Raw genomic sequence first — 15,880 nt, 5'->3', positions numbered from 1 at the left:
ACAAAATATACAGTCAATTGGCATCATTTACTGGCCCATTACACATTTATGTCATTATGTTATGGTAAGCAAAAAAAAAATATCAACACAAACCCTCCACTGTACAGCAAATATCACATGTGAGCACATTCACATATCTCAGACAGGTTTGCAACCTGCTATTCACCACGATCTCATAGCATACAGTGCGAGAAGAGGAAGATAGATATCTATATAAAGAAACTCAATAGAACGGAAGAAAAGAGAACAGGATGCAAGTCTAAAGAGGACCAGTACAATGAATATATACAAGCAAACAAATGCAGGGAAATGACTTCTCTCAAATAGAGAAACTGAAACACCCAACAGTAAACCAGCGCTACCTCCTGAATAGACAAGCTAACGTCTATGAACAATGTATAGTCCAGTAAAGTCAATGCAAAAAACTATGATAAAAGAATATTTATTGGAAAAAAACTGTATATGGCAAAAATCTGCACCACACAGACCAAAAGTTGCTCCTTAGAAAGAATCCTCTAATCTTCAAATTGTGTGGCATCTGGAATAGGTGCAAAAGAAAAAACTCTTCGTGGTGCAATATCGCTTTAATACACAGCAAGTAAAACATATGGACGAGCGGATCCTACTCACAATGTTAAATATAAAACAGCTTATCTGAAGTAGAATGTTTTCCTTCAGGAATCCATGTGCAGGTTACGCTTACGAGGCTCGGTGGTCGTCTGTTTTGTAAATACTTGGTTCCAACGGGGCTGGAGACAGACCCCCGGGCTGCTTGCAGTGAATTACACAGGCGAAGCACTCACTTCCGGGTTGAATCAGCACTACGGATCCTTCAGAGGCAAGTCCAACGCGTTTCATAACAGGTCATCAAATGAGTCAAATCGCCCATAAAAAAGGATGATCGGACAAAATGGTAAAGTAGAAATGGTCAAAACAACCACAACAGTAGAAGATTGTATAGAGAGAAAAAAAAAAAGTGTGGGGGGTAATGCCCGGCAGCATGGAGGCGAGGCAGCGGGCTGCAGCGCAGGCCCTAGCAGCAGCACAGGCTGGGGAGGTCTAGAGGTACCTGGGCCCAGGGCAGTCAGCAGAGCAGGAAGAGGCTGCAGTACGAGGAGCTTGAGTGGGGGCATGGCTTGGTGCACCCCAGCTCGTAAGATCACAAGGGACAAAGCGAGGGGCAGGCAGGATGATGCAGCTGCCCAAGGCAGCAGAGGAGCAGGGCCCGCAGCAGGAAAAGGCTGGGGCAGTGGCGCTCCCAGCCTCCGCTGAGCCCATCAGCTCAGGAGGGCGAAGGGAACAGCAAGGGGCGCTAGGAAGGTGCAGAAGAGGAACAGGCTGGCCTCGAAGGGACAGGCAGGCAAGTCAACACAGAGGAGGGTGGATGGTTAAGGGGGGGGGGCAAGGAGCATGTATCAGAAAGGGAAGGAGACTCAGATGAGGGAAAGGCATTTTAAGGAGTGCGGATGATGGGGTGGTCACCTCTCCCCCAGGTATGGATGGACATTGAGGGGTGGGAGAGTGGGTCAAATACAGGGATAGGGCAGGGGGTGCTGGCTCAAAGGAGGGGGGGGGGGCAGGGAGAGCAGGTGCAGGGTGCGTTAGGTGGTCCCAGGCAAGGGTAAAGGTTCTTCAGGATTCGTGTGGCCTTTGAAGCCACTAGATTGGTCCTAGGGGGAGGCAGCTATTAAAGAATTGAGCAGGTGGTGGTCATCGGGGAATTTTCAAGATTATGTTAGACCGTGTCTAACCTGTTATAAGAGTTAGTGGTTGATTTTTTGGTATTTGTGTTTTGTTCAGGTGAAGCCCCTCTGGGAGGCTGGCTGTGCGGGGACTCATGTGCACTGGGCAGGGAAGTGGGAAAACGTGGCCAGGATGCTGTGGGTTGGCAGTAGGGCATGAGGTGAGATTAAATGCTTCCTGATATGTTGCATAGGGAGAGGGGAAGGGCCCCTCCTGACATAATATTGGTGCATGTGGGGGAGAATGATTTGGCATTGGCCCAGTCATTGGATCTAATGCAGGACACATCGCAGTTAGTGGCGAGATTTAGGCCCATGTTTTCGGTGTGGTCAGAGGTGTCACCTAGGATGTGGTGGTGGGGTTGTTGATAGCTCTAAGAAAAAAGTCAATATGGCGATGATGGCATTCGTGATGGATCTAGGGGGTAAAGCAGTGAGACACGTGGACTTTCAAGGGGGGCTGAAAGGCTGGTTTAGAGAGGATGGGGTTCAGTGAGGCTGGTGGCAGCTTGCAAGTAGTGTTCACACAAGGGAGGGAGGCTCAGTCAGTATTGGCTCCTAGCAGAAGGTCAGACCTTCGTAAGTGGACATTTAGGGAAGGCGGTATCATTCCAGGCTTAGGCGGCCGGAATGGTGGTGACCTTCTGTATGGTGTTTTGGTGTGAAGGCGGTATCATTCTCGGCTTAGGCAACTGGAATGGTGGTGATCTTCCATAGGGCTCTGTGCCCTGATGCCGGTGAAATGAGCATGAGCCGAGGGTTTGCATAGAGTTCTTGGTGGATGGTAGTGGAGAAATCTGGCTCGGTCTCTAGTTGGGATAAATTGTATATTTATGTTGCCTTTAATGTTGTTATGAATAAAGCTGTGACCGTTTTTTCCTCCCAAGAAGTGCCTGGTGTGGTTATATGGAATGTGGAGAGGGATCTAGCTAGAGGCATGGATAAATCATGACATCTATGCACACACGTACGCTCTGTCGTGTGTTGCAGCCATTTATAGAAATCCACGTTATATACTATTTCAGGGTTTATTTTTTTGTCTTCATTTCAGCCAATGCCCTCCAACTGATGTAATTAAAGGAAAGAAACACAGATCTTACTATGACAATCAGACACTTCTAAGATAGAGCGAAAGAATGCTTCATCTGAATAGAGCAATAATGTGAATGAACCTTGAAAACATTGGTCTAGCATTGTAGTTTTAAAAAGGTCAAAACAGCCGCCGTGTGTATCTGTATTGATATACTAATATCACACATCCATACATCCATAACTATCTGGAGGGTTTGAAAAGCTTCACATATTCCACATATGTATGGATCTCTGAAACCATCTCATGTCTAGTACTACAGCAGTTCCCCAAGCCCATTGTTTAGGTATCAATATTTGACCCTTTCATTTACCTTCCCAAATAATATTGCTAAATCTTGCAGCTTCTTTCTTGGTAGCATTGCTAAAGTATCTTTTCTCTACTACCAGAATGTTAATGCATGCCCACATTCTCTCCCGTCTGCATTACTGCAACATTCGTATTACCGGCCTCCCTCTCTTACAGCTTTTAAACTATACAAAATACTGCTGCGAGGATAACCTCAATCTCCCCTCAAATCAATTTCCTCTTTTTTCCTCCGTAAAAATTATGTTGACCCCCTACAAAACTCTGCGTTGGCTACAAAATGCTCTCGCTCTTTCAAGGCTCTCTACTCCTCTGCCCCTATGGATATTTCAGCTTTTGTCTTCCCTACTCTCTCCCTCGGCTCTGTTCAGGCCTGTCTTCTCTCTACCCTCTGTCACTATAGCTCTCATGCTGCCCTCTACTTCCAGAACTCCCTTCCCTGAAATATCCGTTGAGCCCTTTCTCTAACTTCAAAACCCATCTGAGAACTTACTACACCTGTTCAACAAAGCATGAAAATAGTCCTGGATGACCACTACTCACCAACTTCAGTTTGCCAGGGGTGGGCATCTCGAGTCCTCAAGGGTCACCAACAGGTCAGGTTTCCATGATATCCCTGCTTCAGCAGAGGTGGCTCAATCAGTGGTTCACATCTGTGCTGAAGCAGGGACATCCTGAAAACCTGACCTGTTGGTGTAGGGCTGGCTTGACGAGTCAGTGCCACTGCACGGAGTCCCATGATTACAAAGGCCCGCGCTCTCCCCCACAGCAATTAAACCGATAACCGGAGGGAGAGCACAGGGCCTCTGTAACTCTGACCTTTTCCTCCCGGCATCTCCCCCCATCAGTATGGCTCCGCAATGTCAAATGGCGTTGTGTTGCCATCACAATGTGATGCCACATGGCACCCCTTTGTCATGGCAACACGACGCCATTTGACGTCGGAGCCATAATGACAGGACCATAAATAGGGAAATACTGGGAGATCAGATGTCGGGAGGAGATGCTGCCAGACAAGGCAAGAACGGAGGCCCGGCACATTCAGGTAAAGCATTCAGGTATCAAATACTCTTACATTCTGTCTCCAATAAACATAATGCTAATCTTTCAAGTTTACCTCCCTGAAGAGAACATGGTCAATCCTGTTCCTTCAGGGATAGGAAATGTTGTTTCAATCCCTCACGAGTGTGAATTCTTCCACTACGTGCCGTGTTAACAGCAAAATAAATGGACTGGTTTGGATAGGCCTTTAAGTGAAGGCAGCCTCATAAATACGGCGGGCCCGAGCTTTTTTGGTCACCTTTCCCTACTCAAAGCTAGCACTGCATAAATATATCTCAGGTCTGCTTTTCTGTCCCATAAATCCTCTCACCTGCAAATCGAAGAACTTGCTGTATCTTCTGTAGATGACCTCGGAGGAGCCATTTGACCACGTGACCTTAATAATGTACGCCTGTGCAGGGGAAGAAAGAAAGAACAGTCACAGCTTATTCAGAGAGCAGAATGGATCATACCCAGGTTACAGTAATTCAGCACTAAAGGGTTATTCACAAAGGCCTGTTGCCGGCTAACGAAACCGATCCGGCTGAAGCTTCCATTCAAGCCAATCTGTAAATCAAGTAAATCTGCCCATAAATTAGGTAAATAATTTCCAACAAAAATCAGAAGAATTTTTTTTTTTTTTTTTTTAGGATCCTGACAAAAGAAATGTTACCTGTCAGAATAACAATACATGACAATATTTGCTACTTAGATGTACAACTTGATGATTTCATTTCAGTGTGGTTAAAACATGTCATACGAGCAGCAGAGTGAGTGGAAGAATAGCAGCACATAAAAGAGGGGAATTGAACTCAGACCTCTCATGGTATGGCTCCAAATTGTGTCACCAACACATCTAAAGACTTTTACTCCAATAGACATTCGGAATGAAGGTATCTTGTTTCGATAATGGTACACCAGTCAGAACTAAGGCAACTGAGCAATTCTGATTAGAGAAAACATTTTAATGGACACATCCTCCAATTTCCCCACTCCCCACTTTAATCAAGATATTTGAGCACTTGGGCAATGGCGTAAGATCTACAGAGACAGATCAACAGGAAACCATGGAATGTATGGATATATATCTGCAGGAACCCAAATGTCTCCACTCTGTTTGCTGGTCTGTCAGGCCTCACCGACTTTCAGATCATTTAACGAATCTGTCTCTTTTAGCATCAATCATAGACATCAATAAGATCTTTACTCCCTGAAGTCATCGTTAGCACATAAAACTGCCCTTGAAAGTGGGCTTTTCTGGACTGATTAGAGAAAATAAGTGTCAGTAGCCACATAAAAAGCATCAGGTTCCTATGGTATAAAAAAGATAGCTAAGAAGTAATGAAAAGAGCCCTCTGTTATTATCAGACACATTGCATGGTTCTGCAGAATGTGTTGGCAATGTTCAAAATGATATTGTTTTAAATAGCATACAAAAATATCCCGCTAACACACACACTGGGGCAATAGCAGGTAGACCAGTATCCTGTTTAAAAAATAAATTTAAAAAAAGAAAGCTTACAATCTAAAAAGAAATTAGATTGTACCCCAATAATTCAACGAGAAGCTGGAGCCTTTACAGATCATGTGCCTCTCTCAGTCAAGCCGCAGGACATCACTGCCGCTAAGCACAACCTGGAACACTTTTTCCTTTTAAGTCCCTGCAGTATTGCCAGATGACATCATGTAATCAAGTAGCTCTGTTCTGCTTAATTCCCCAAGTGAACGAAGGCTTTGCAGAATTATATCATCACTGGCCTTAGTCCTAAAGAAACCCTGCACAGCTAATGTGTCTTTCATTTGCAAAACTTAGCGAATGTCCACTCATTTAACCCATTCGGCGCGGTGATCGGCAGAGCATTACACTTGATTGAAGCACATTGGTTAACCCTCCTAAGAGCCTTGCTTACGTAATCCTTCCCTTGAAAACCCCTGTAGGGAATTGCTCAACTATAATGCAAGAAACTCCTGCAAGTCATTAAAATGCCAACTGATACAGATACATGAGCTGTATTACCAAGTCCATTTACTGCTAGAGAGAAGCAGAGCATTGCTTAACCCTACACCATAGTGCAGATAACCAAACATAGCTTAACATTTAAGACTACTATAACGAATGACATTGCATCTTTGGAAGGCAACATTTTCCAGTGCGGTTACTTCACTATATAATTGCATAAAATCTCTAGACCATTCCAAGTTAGAGAAAATATAAACTTCTAAGTATCCCCAGCAAATGCACTTCTGTATATCAATTGTGTGTATACATATACCATGGTATAATGAAGAAAGAGTAGTCCCATAGGGTCCAGTGGCGGAGGGACGCAGGTCCCGAAACGCGTCAGAGTTACCATGTACTCCGTTTGACCACTTTATAAACTCTTTTAATATCCAAAACTGGTCTGCAGCCCCCACTGTTTGCATGGCTGTGCTCCGCCACTGGACCCTATGGGACTACTCTTTCTTCAATTACGTCTGGCGTGACGCACCCACTTATCAAGGACCGAGCTGCTATTCAAGGGAGTTCCTCACATTGATTGTTTGATATGGTATGTACCTTTGTTTTGCTGGGGTTTATACAGGACCTTTATGGTATATATAGAGATCTGTGTTAGCCGTCCAGCGTAACTAGTACACTCCTATGTTTATATCATCCGAGTCTCCTATAGCACTTATACATGCTCTGGTGTCTTGGTTACATACTATTATTATTCTGAGTACTCATATATGCTCCTAGGACAGCTGAGCCCTGAATATTGGGATAATATCCCTCATCTACAACCTACCATGGTATAATGACTACCCTGTTGAGTTTATATGGCACGTCAAATACCCCCAACTTATAATAAAAGAACGCATTACTTTTTTTGTGCAGCGTGTTCATTTGCAGCCCAAGGACAGAAACCTGAACAGCTGCTGTAAATGATCAATAGTACACTGAAAGTGTAGCAAATGCATATATCCAAGTCCCTGTTTGTGTATTAAATGTAGGCCTAGGTAGCTGGTGCAGTTCATGGCAGGATTTGTATATTTTTCATAATCCCTGTTTAAACACTTCCAGAGTGGTCAGAAAAGCAGAGCCAAGCGCCTATCTTACCCCCCAGAACCGGCTATAGAGAGCAGTGGGAGAGGTTAGACAGTGCCACAAAAAAGGGAAAAGATCAATGTCACAGGCGCTGGGAAGTACAGTCACTATTGGGGAAGGGGGACATTTGGTAAATTCTAAACAGGCCTTTCATATCAAAGCACTTGCAGAGATGTGCATTTTGGGGGGGGGGGGGGGAGATGAGAGAGGTAAAACATTTTCACAAATGTAAAAAGAAAGAGAGATATTGTAATATATACATCCCGTAACTTAGTACTGTATGTTTTTTGGGGGTATCGAAACTTTCAAAGTCGAATATCGTTGACAATTTGTAGCACTCTTAAAATCACATAAAAATGTTGCCTTGTTACTTTTGGAAGGTTAGGTAGGGTAGCACTTGTGGATTAAATTTAGTTAATTTCCTGCCAGAAGGGCCCCTGTGGCAGAGAATGGGTTAAAGTTTGAGGCCCGTGTTTACTAAGCTGTGCTGGAAAACACCTTACGGCCCATCTACCTGTATGGGCTGTACGGTGCCTCTGGGCACCACCAGGTGTCTTGGCATTGCATGGGCTTTGTAAATACTGATAGGGACACAACCTTTAAAAAAATTAAATAAGAAAAGCAAAGCAGTTCTAGGCTTTTTCAACAATTACTCCCTACATATAAGAGCGTGAGAGAGCGTTAAAGACCTTACTCAATATGCTGTGAAGCCACTTCCCCCTATGCTGGAGACTTCATCAGGTGGGGTGACAGCTGTTACTGCACCTGTCGAAGAGGCCGCTACCCCCCCAAACATTGTGTTCTCTGGAAAAATAAAATAAACGTTTGAAATGTCCTTGTGACTACATCACATTTACTACTCCGTGTAACCAGCTAAACACACGCACACACCAACACACATGTGTTGAGTTATAGATCTGTGAGTGGGTGGCGTCAGTTATGAATAAAACAGAGAAAATCTGTGTTGTTTTTTAACATACATTAGGGCAGTGGTTCCCAAACTGTGCGCAGCGGCACCCTGGTGCACCGTGGCTTGGCTAGAGGGGCGCCGCCAGCAGCCGGGAACAAGGGTTATTTGATATATATCTTGTGGGGGGGGGGGGGGGCAGAGACGGAATGAGTGAGCGTGGGGTAATTGACAGAGGGAGAGGAGAGAGGGAGGGAGAGGAGAGAGGGAGGGAGAGGAGAGAGGGGGTGAGTGAGGAAAAGAGGGAGTAAGAGTGGGAAGCAGGGGAGAGAAATACATGCGAGGCGGGAGGGTGAGACAGAAAGGAGAGAAATACATGGGATGGGGGCTCGTGAGGTGTGAAATGGGGGCATGGCGGCAGGCAATACCGCTGGCACGGGGGGGGCCTGCTTAAAATGTTTGTCCCGGGCCCCACGATTTCTGTTGGCGGCAGGGGGTACTGGCGTCCCAGGTCCTGTAGTCAGGGGGCCCGGGGCCCCTGCGCGTCCGTGCACCTCGATAAATCCCATCACCACGGGCTGACAGGATTTAGCGTGCTCGCGATGCTCCAGGCAGCATGTTGGCACGCTGCCAGGATTTTTTTTGGGCCCGCAGCAAGCTCTATACGAGCTTGCAAAGCAAGGCCCGCCTCTTCCTGCATGGAGCACGTGGTGAGTACTGCTCCATGCCTTTCTTGCTTCTCCCTTGGCCCCCCTGCTCCGATTCACCCCCCGTTCTGATTTCCCCTGTGTATGTGAGTGTCTGAGTGTGAGAGACAGAGACAGAGAGTGTGAGAGAGAGAGACAGAGACAGAGAGTGTGAGAGAGAGACAGAGACAGAGTGTGAGAGAGAGTGTGAGAGAGAGACAGAGACAGAGTGTGAGAGAGAGAGAGAGAGACAGAGACAGAAACAGAGAGTGTGAGAGAGAGAGAGAGAGAGACAAGAGAATGTGTGAGAGAGAGAGAGAGAGAGAGAGAGACAGAGACAGAGAGTGTGAGACAGAGAGCGAGAGAGAGAGAGAGACAGAGACAGAGAGTGTGTGAGAGAGAGAGAGAGACAGAGACAGAGTGTGAGAGAGAGAGAGAGAGAGAGAGAGACAGAGTGTGAGAGAGAGAGAGAGACAGAAACAGAGAGTGTGAGAGAGACAGAGACAGAGTGTGAGAGAGAGACAGAGACAGAGAGTGTGAGAGAGACAGAGAGAGAGAGAGAGAGAGAGAGAGAGAGAGAGAGAGAGAGAGAGAGAGAGACAGGGACAGAGAGTGTGAGACAGAGACAGGGACAGAGAGTGTGAGACAGAGACAGGAACAGAGAGTGTGAGAGAGAGAGACACAGACACAGAGACACAGAGACACAGAGACACCGAAAGTGTGTGAGAGAGTGTGTGAGAGAGAGTATGAGAGAGAGAGTATGAGAGAGAGAGTATGAGAGAGAGAGTGTGAGAGAGAGCGCGCGAGAAAGTGCGAGAGAGAGTGCGCGCGCGAGAGAGTGTCTGTGTGAGAGACATACCAACTGCGCACTCCAATTGTTAGGTATATATATACAACTTTTTGTTTTCACTTTGGGCGCCGTGGAAAAATCCTGGTCACCTTGGGGAGCGTTGAACCGAAAAAGTTTGGGAACCACTTCATTAGGGTAAGAAATATGTGGCAATGAAAGTGTTAAGCATTACAGTGCTGCAAAGTAAGTGTAGCAGAAAAGCAGGGCTACATGGGAAATGGAAATTCAGCAAGAAAAGAGAGAAGAAAAAAATATCTAAGAGCCGTAATGGAGATTGCTGGAAACAAAGAGATTTCTCCTGGCTGGGATGGCTGCTGGCTCATGTCCACGCCCTCACAAGAACTCATTCAGGTCCCACATTAGGAGTCCAAGGCTCCATAGGATAACACAAACTTAGATTCATTCCCTACTGCAAATCAGCCTGATCCAAATCCGACAAGGAGTTACAAGCGTCAGGTAATGCCATTCAGTGATTAAAGTGCAAAGAACCACTATGCACAGTCTTTAATAAAAAATAATAAGTAAATAAAAACCGTAAAAGATCTCATCTTCAGCCCTCGTCGATTCACTGGTGGATGAAGGCTTCCCCAATGATCTTCCAGGTTCTGCGGTTGCCAATCTTCTCCATGTCGTGCCAACAAATTTGCCGATTTCATCCTAACATCTTAATTTTGTTCGTCTTCTTGGTCTTTCAAGCTCACTTGGAATCCAGTCAAGGAACATATTTTCCCAACGATGGTCATTTCTTCTTGCAATATGATCAGACCACTGCCATTTTCATTTCTTCACTTGTGGTAATGTCACAGACTTGTTTGGTTTCTAACCCATTCATTTATTTTCCTCTCTCTTCGGGTAATATCCAGCATACATCTCTCCACACTTGTTTGTTTTGTATGTAGCTTCTGAACTATCATTGCATTTAGAGTCCAAGTTACACATCTATATGTGAGCACGGGTAAAATACACTGGTTGAAAACTTTCCTCTTCAGGTACACTGGAAGGTTCCCTTGAAATATCGTTTTGTTTCTCCCAAATGTGGTCTGTCCCAGCTTCATTTTCCTGTTGATTTCATTCAAAAGGTTCCCATCCTTTGTTACTTCCTGGCCAAGGTAGACAGTCCGACTTGAATTCATTTTGATCTTAACAGATTTGACACATTTGTTGATCACTATATTCTTGCCGAGATTCGTATGTAGGGCTACTTTCTTACTTGGGCGAGTTCTCCGATTGTTGCTGTAGGTTTTCTGCACTTGTGGATAGATAACTCAAGTGTGCACCATTGATTTTGATTCCTTTTTTGCTCCGAATTCAAGGACTTGAACAATTCAAGTATTGCTGTGAAAAGCTTGGGTGACATGGTGTCGCCACACTAGCTTACTTGTACTGTATCTTCGTGTAATCTAATGGTTGATGTGACATTCACGTAAATGTTCATTACCATTTCAATATACGCTACTTCAGCACGGTCTTAATGCATTTTGTACCACTGAGATGTACACAATCAAACGCTTTTTTGGAATCTACGGTTCCTAAGCCAAGTGGTAGATTGTATTCATAACTTCAGGTATTAACTTCTTGTAAGACTTGATGGCGAGAAAGTTTGTGAATCCCTTAGGATTTTCACATATTTCAAACCTAAAATGTTATTAGATCTTCATCGAAGTAGTAATAATCTAGTTAGTCTTCAACTAAGCGTTTCCTGTAACTGTTGGTCAGTCTCCGACATCGGTTTTGAAGATTTTTGGCCTATTCCTCCTTACAGAACTGCTTCAACTCGGTGACATTTGAGGGCTTCCTTGCATGGACAGCTCACTTCAGGTACGACCACATGTTGATAAGGTTTAGGTCCGGACTTTGACTAGGCCATTCTAAAATGCAGATATTTCTTCTGCAGCCATTCTTTTGTAGATCTGCTTATATGTTTAGGATCATTGTCTTGCTGCATGACCCACTTTCGCTTCAGCTTACGGACGGATGGCCTAAAATGCTCTTCTAGAATCTTCTGATACAATGCAGAATTCATGGTTGTGTCACGTGTGGCAAGCCGTCCAGGTTCTGAGGCAGTAAAGCAGCCCCAGAATATCACCCTCCCACCACCATGCTTGGTGGTTGGGATGAGGTTAGGTTCTTCTGTTTTCGCCAAACATAACATTTCTCATTGAGGCCAAAAAGTTCTACCTTTGACTCGTCTGTCCAGAGAACATTGTTCCAGATGTCTTGTGGATCATCTGTGTGTGTTTGGCAAACTTCAGGGAGGCGGCAATGTTCTTTTTAGAGAGCAGTAGTTACCTCCTGGCTATCCTTTCATGAACACCATTCTTGTTCAGACTTTTTCTGATAGTTGAGTCATGAACACACATTATCCAAGGTGATAGGGGCCTGCAGATCCTTGAATCTTACTCTGGGGTTATTTGTGACTTCCTTGATGATTTGCTGGATTTGTTCTTGGAGAGATTTTGGCAAGACAACCACTCCTGGGTAGAGTGACTGTGGTCTTGAACTTTTTCCATTTATATACTGTGACAGTGGATTGGTGGGGCCCCAAATCCTTATTAAAAAATGGTTTTATAACCCTTTCTAGACTGATGAGAATCAATAACTGCTTTTCAGAGGTCCTCAGAGATTTTCTTTGATCGTGGTGTGACATGTTTCCACACACTTGGTGAAGACCAAACTCAGAAAGTTTCTGACCCTTATATAGGATGGAGCCTCCCAAACTCAACCCTGAAGATTTACCTAATTATTTAAACGCCATATTCTAATTACCACCTTTAATTTAGCTGATAAAACCAGGGTTTCACTTACTTTTGCACATACCCTTGATTACTCATTATCTAATTCATACATCTTTTGTTTCAATAGACACGAAATTGGTTAATATAAACCCTATTGGACATTTCAGGAGGAAAAAAGACTGGTTTTGATTAAAGAAGGTTATCATCATGGAAAAACTATGGAATTGGGGTAATCATCATTGGGTTCACAAACTTTCTCGCCACTGTGTAAAGATGCTCGTTTGAATATGAACTGAACCCACAGGGCTGAGGCAGGGGTATAAGATCACAGACCAGAGCCAGAGGGTTAGAGTAGTCATGATCCAGGCAGATGTCAAGACAAGTGGCAAAGGTGCAAGTCTAGGTACAGGCTGGGGTTAAGGCAGGCAGCACAGGAGTGGTGGTCAGGGTAACAGGCTGAGGTCGGCAACAGGGAATCCAAAAGAACAGGGAGGGCTCATGAATCAGAACACAAGGGGCCAGGCACACAAGGAAATGCATCCAATGCTCAGGCAGGGCTGGGAGTCACTGGCAGCTATTTAAGCCCTGGAACAAGTGCAGACAATTCAGGAAGAGACTTGCCAGGATCCAAGATTGCCACAACAGCCATGTAAGGGCAAGATCCAGCAAAACCCTGGACTGGAACCCTTAAACAATGTAGATGTCCATGGTGTTGTATCCACTACGAAACCCTATTTGTTCTCTAGGCTGGGCAAAGTCCAGGGTTTGTTCCAGCCAATTAGGAAGTAATTTGTAAAAATCTTGTAAGTGATTGGTCTTTAGTTCTTGAGGTCTTCTTTGTCTCCTTTCAGTTATGGATGAGGATTACCATTGCATTTCTCCATTTTCCTGTTCTTCAAGCAGCATCTAAAGCATTTTGCAAGTATTTTCTCCACATCTTCCCCAGCTTCTTTCAAGATTTCAGTTTTATTGCCAGCTTCCTCGGGGGCCTTCCCATTCTTCACGGATTTTATTGCCTTTGCCTCTTATCTGGAAGGACGCATGGTACATCATTTGTGGTCTCTTCTCGCTTTTTCTCTGCTGTATTATATCCTGTGTCATCTGTATTCTCATACAATTTCATGTAAAAGTCCTCAACCCTCCTTATAATCCACTAATCCATTGTCTTGTTTGAGTGCAATGATTTGCTTTTTCCCAATCATAAGTCGTTGCTTCGTCGTCAAGCGTTTGGCATCTTTGATAGTCTTCCTCACCATATCACAGTTACATTTTCTTACATCTTCAGTTATACGTCTGTGAATTGTCTTGAACAGCTATGCATATTCAATTCTTGTTCTTGCGTTTTGGGATTGCTTCATTTCTTGCCGTCTCCTCACCAATTGCTTTGTCTCAGCAGATTTTCGGATCCTGTTTTTTTTCTTAGCGATGTCTCCAGTTTTTTGTGTGCTTTCAACTTCAATCTTCAGAAGTTCTTCATCATTGTTTGGCATTGTACCTATGCATTTCGAGCAAGCTGATGCGATTTTTCGGGTCCAGTAGAAATGGTCTCTTTTTATTATTGTCTTTTTTTTTTTAATATATATTTTAATCAGTTATACATACACACCCACTTCCCCCAGTTACCCCTTTTTTTGTATATAAAGAAAAGGAGATTTATATTAAAAAATCTTCTAATAGCTTTAACACCTCCTCCGGTGAGCTACCTGTGGGTGTGCCCTAAGTGTCTGTCCTGGGATGTCTGCTCTTTTCACACACTCTAGGTAACCTCATCAGATCTCTTGTGTTCAAATATCGCCTCTATGCTGATGACACCTTTCAACCCCTGACCTTACACCAGACCAAAGTCTCGGAATGTCTTTCATATCAATTGTAAACTTAGGGAGAGAGTAAGGGAAGGAGAGGGGGAGGAGGGGGAGGAAAGGTAACCCTCGCTACAGCTCAACAGCTGGGTGCTACTGTCAGGGGAAATAACAGAAATATACGAAGCGAAGCTAAGTTTATTAGGCACCATTGTTCTGTTATTTAGGTTTGCGATCCATTTTATTGAGTATTTCTCATAATAAAGTTAAGTTTTTAAGTCCTAATCACAATACTTTACCGATTCTGTTTAGCTACTACCCTGGCTATCTATCAATGTATACCACTTGGTCACCTATTAAGGTTTAGCTACTCTTTGGAGTGCTCTCATGATAGGGGATTTTTTTTCTCTGGTATATTTGTCTTTCATATCATCCTGGATGGCCCTCCACCGACTAAAAAACTCAGCATGTCAAAGATAGAGCTACACATACTGCCTCCCAAGCCTGGCCCTACTGCCCCTTCTACATTACTGTTGGCAGAACTATCATACACCCAGTATCACAAGCGCGCTGCCTAGGCGTCACATTTGACTCCTCCCTCACATTAACAATGTAGCTAAAACCGTTCATTTCCTCTGTAACATTGCAAAGATACAGCCTTTCCTCTGTCCCTCTACTGTTAAAACTAACATACAGGCCTTCATTCTTTCCCCGTCTCGAGTATAGTAACCTTCTACAACCTGGACTTCCTACCTTTCACTTGTCTGCCCTAAAATCTATCCTAAACGGTACTGCTAGAATCACTTTACTCTGAAATCCCTCTCCTGGCTTCCTATTAAACTGTGTGACACATAAAATTCTCCACCTCACTTAAGGCTGTACACATTTCTGTCCCGCCTTACAGCTCAGCCCTAATTTCTCACTATACATCGTTCCATACATTGCATTCTGCTCAAGGATGTCTTCTGTCTACCCCTTTTATATCTAAATCCCTCTCCCGCTCACTGACTGCCCCACACCTCTGGAATGCCCGTCCCCTCAATATCCGACTGGCACCCCTCTCTCTCCACCTTTTAGGCCAATCTTATACACAACTCTCAAACAAAGCATACGGGGAGCTCTGTGGCTGATACTATACACCTCATACATCGACAGTGGCCCCTTGCAGACGCACTTACCAGAACACCTTCCTACTGTCTCTGTACGTTCTTTCTACTTACCACTTAGATTGTAAGCTCTTCGGGGCAGGGATTACTTTTTCCTAATGTTACATTTGTGTCTCAAGCGCTTATTCCCATTATGTGTTATATTATGTCACGTGTATTACTGCTGTGAAGCGCTATGTACATAGATAGTGCTACATAAATTTAAAAAAATAAAAAGCTATTTACATACAATGCTGGACAGGCCACTATAGTATAATAAAAACTGGCTGCCTGTTTGTTCAACAAAAATAGAGCGCAAATAGTTTCTGCTCCTCATTTAACAGAATTGGGTTATCCTTAAATCAGGAACAGTACTACTTGTTAAACAGCACTCAGGTAGTGGTAAAATTGCAAGAAAAAGTGTACAATCCCTCCGGTGAAGCATTAGCAGTTTTCTGCACCCGAGTACTGTATGATTCCCATTGAATGGGGGT

General features: G+C 44.2%; 1 protein-coding gene across 1 annotated transcript in view; it reads right to left on the bottom strand.

Moving 5' to 3' along the window:
* The window catches only part of SH3PXD2B (SH3 and PX domains 2B), a 133,278-nt gene that overhangs the window by 108,873 nt on the left and 8,525 nt on the right, over positions 1-15,880 (bottom strand). The window contains exon 2 of the mRNA XM_075600984.1: positions 4,511-4,591. Within this exon, the coding sequence (XP_075457099.1) occupies positions 4,511-4,591 (81 nt within the window). The remainder of the gene's footprint in view (positions 1-4,510; positions 4,592-15,880) is intronic.

The sequence above is a fragment of the Ascaphus truei genome, chromosome 5 (assembly GCF_040206685.1).
Source record: "Ascaphus truei isolate aAscTru1 chromosome 5, aAscTru1.hap1, whole genome shotgun sequence".
NCBI lineage: Eukaryota > Metazoa > Chordata > Amphibia > Anura > Ascaphidae > Ascaphus > Ascaphus truei.
Note: the sequence above shows the minus strand (reverse complement) of the source record. Positions and strands in the feature narration are given on the sequence as shown.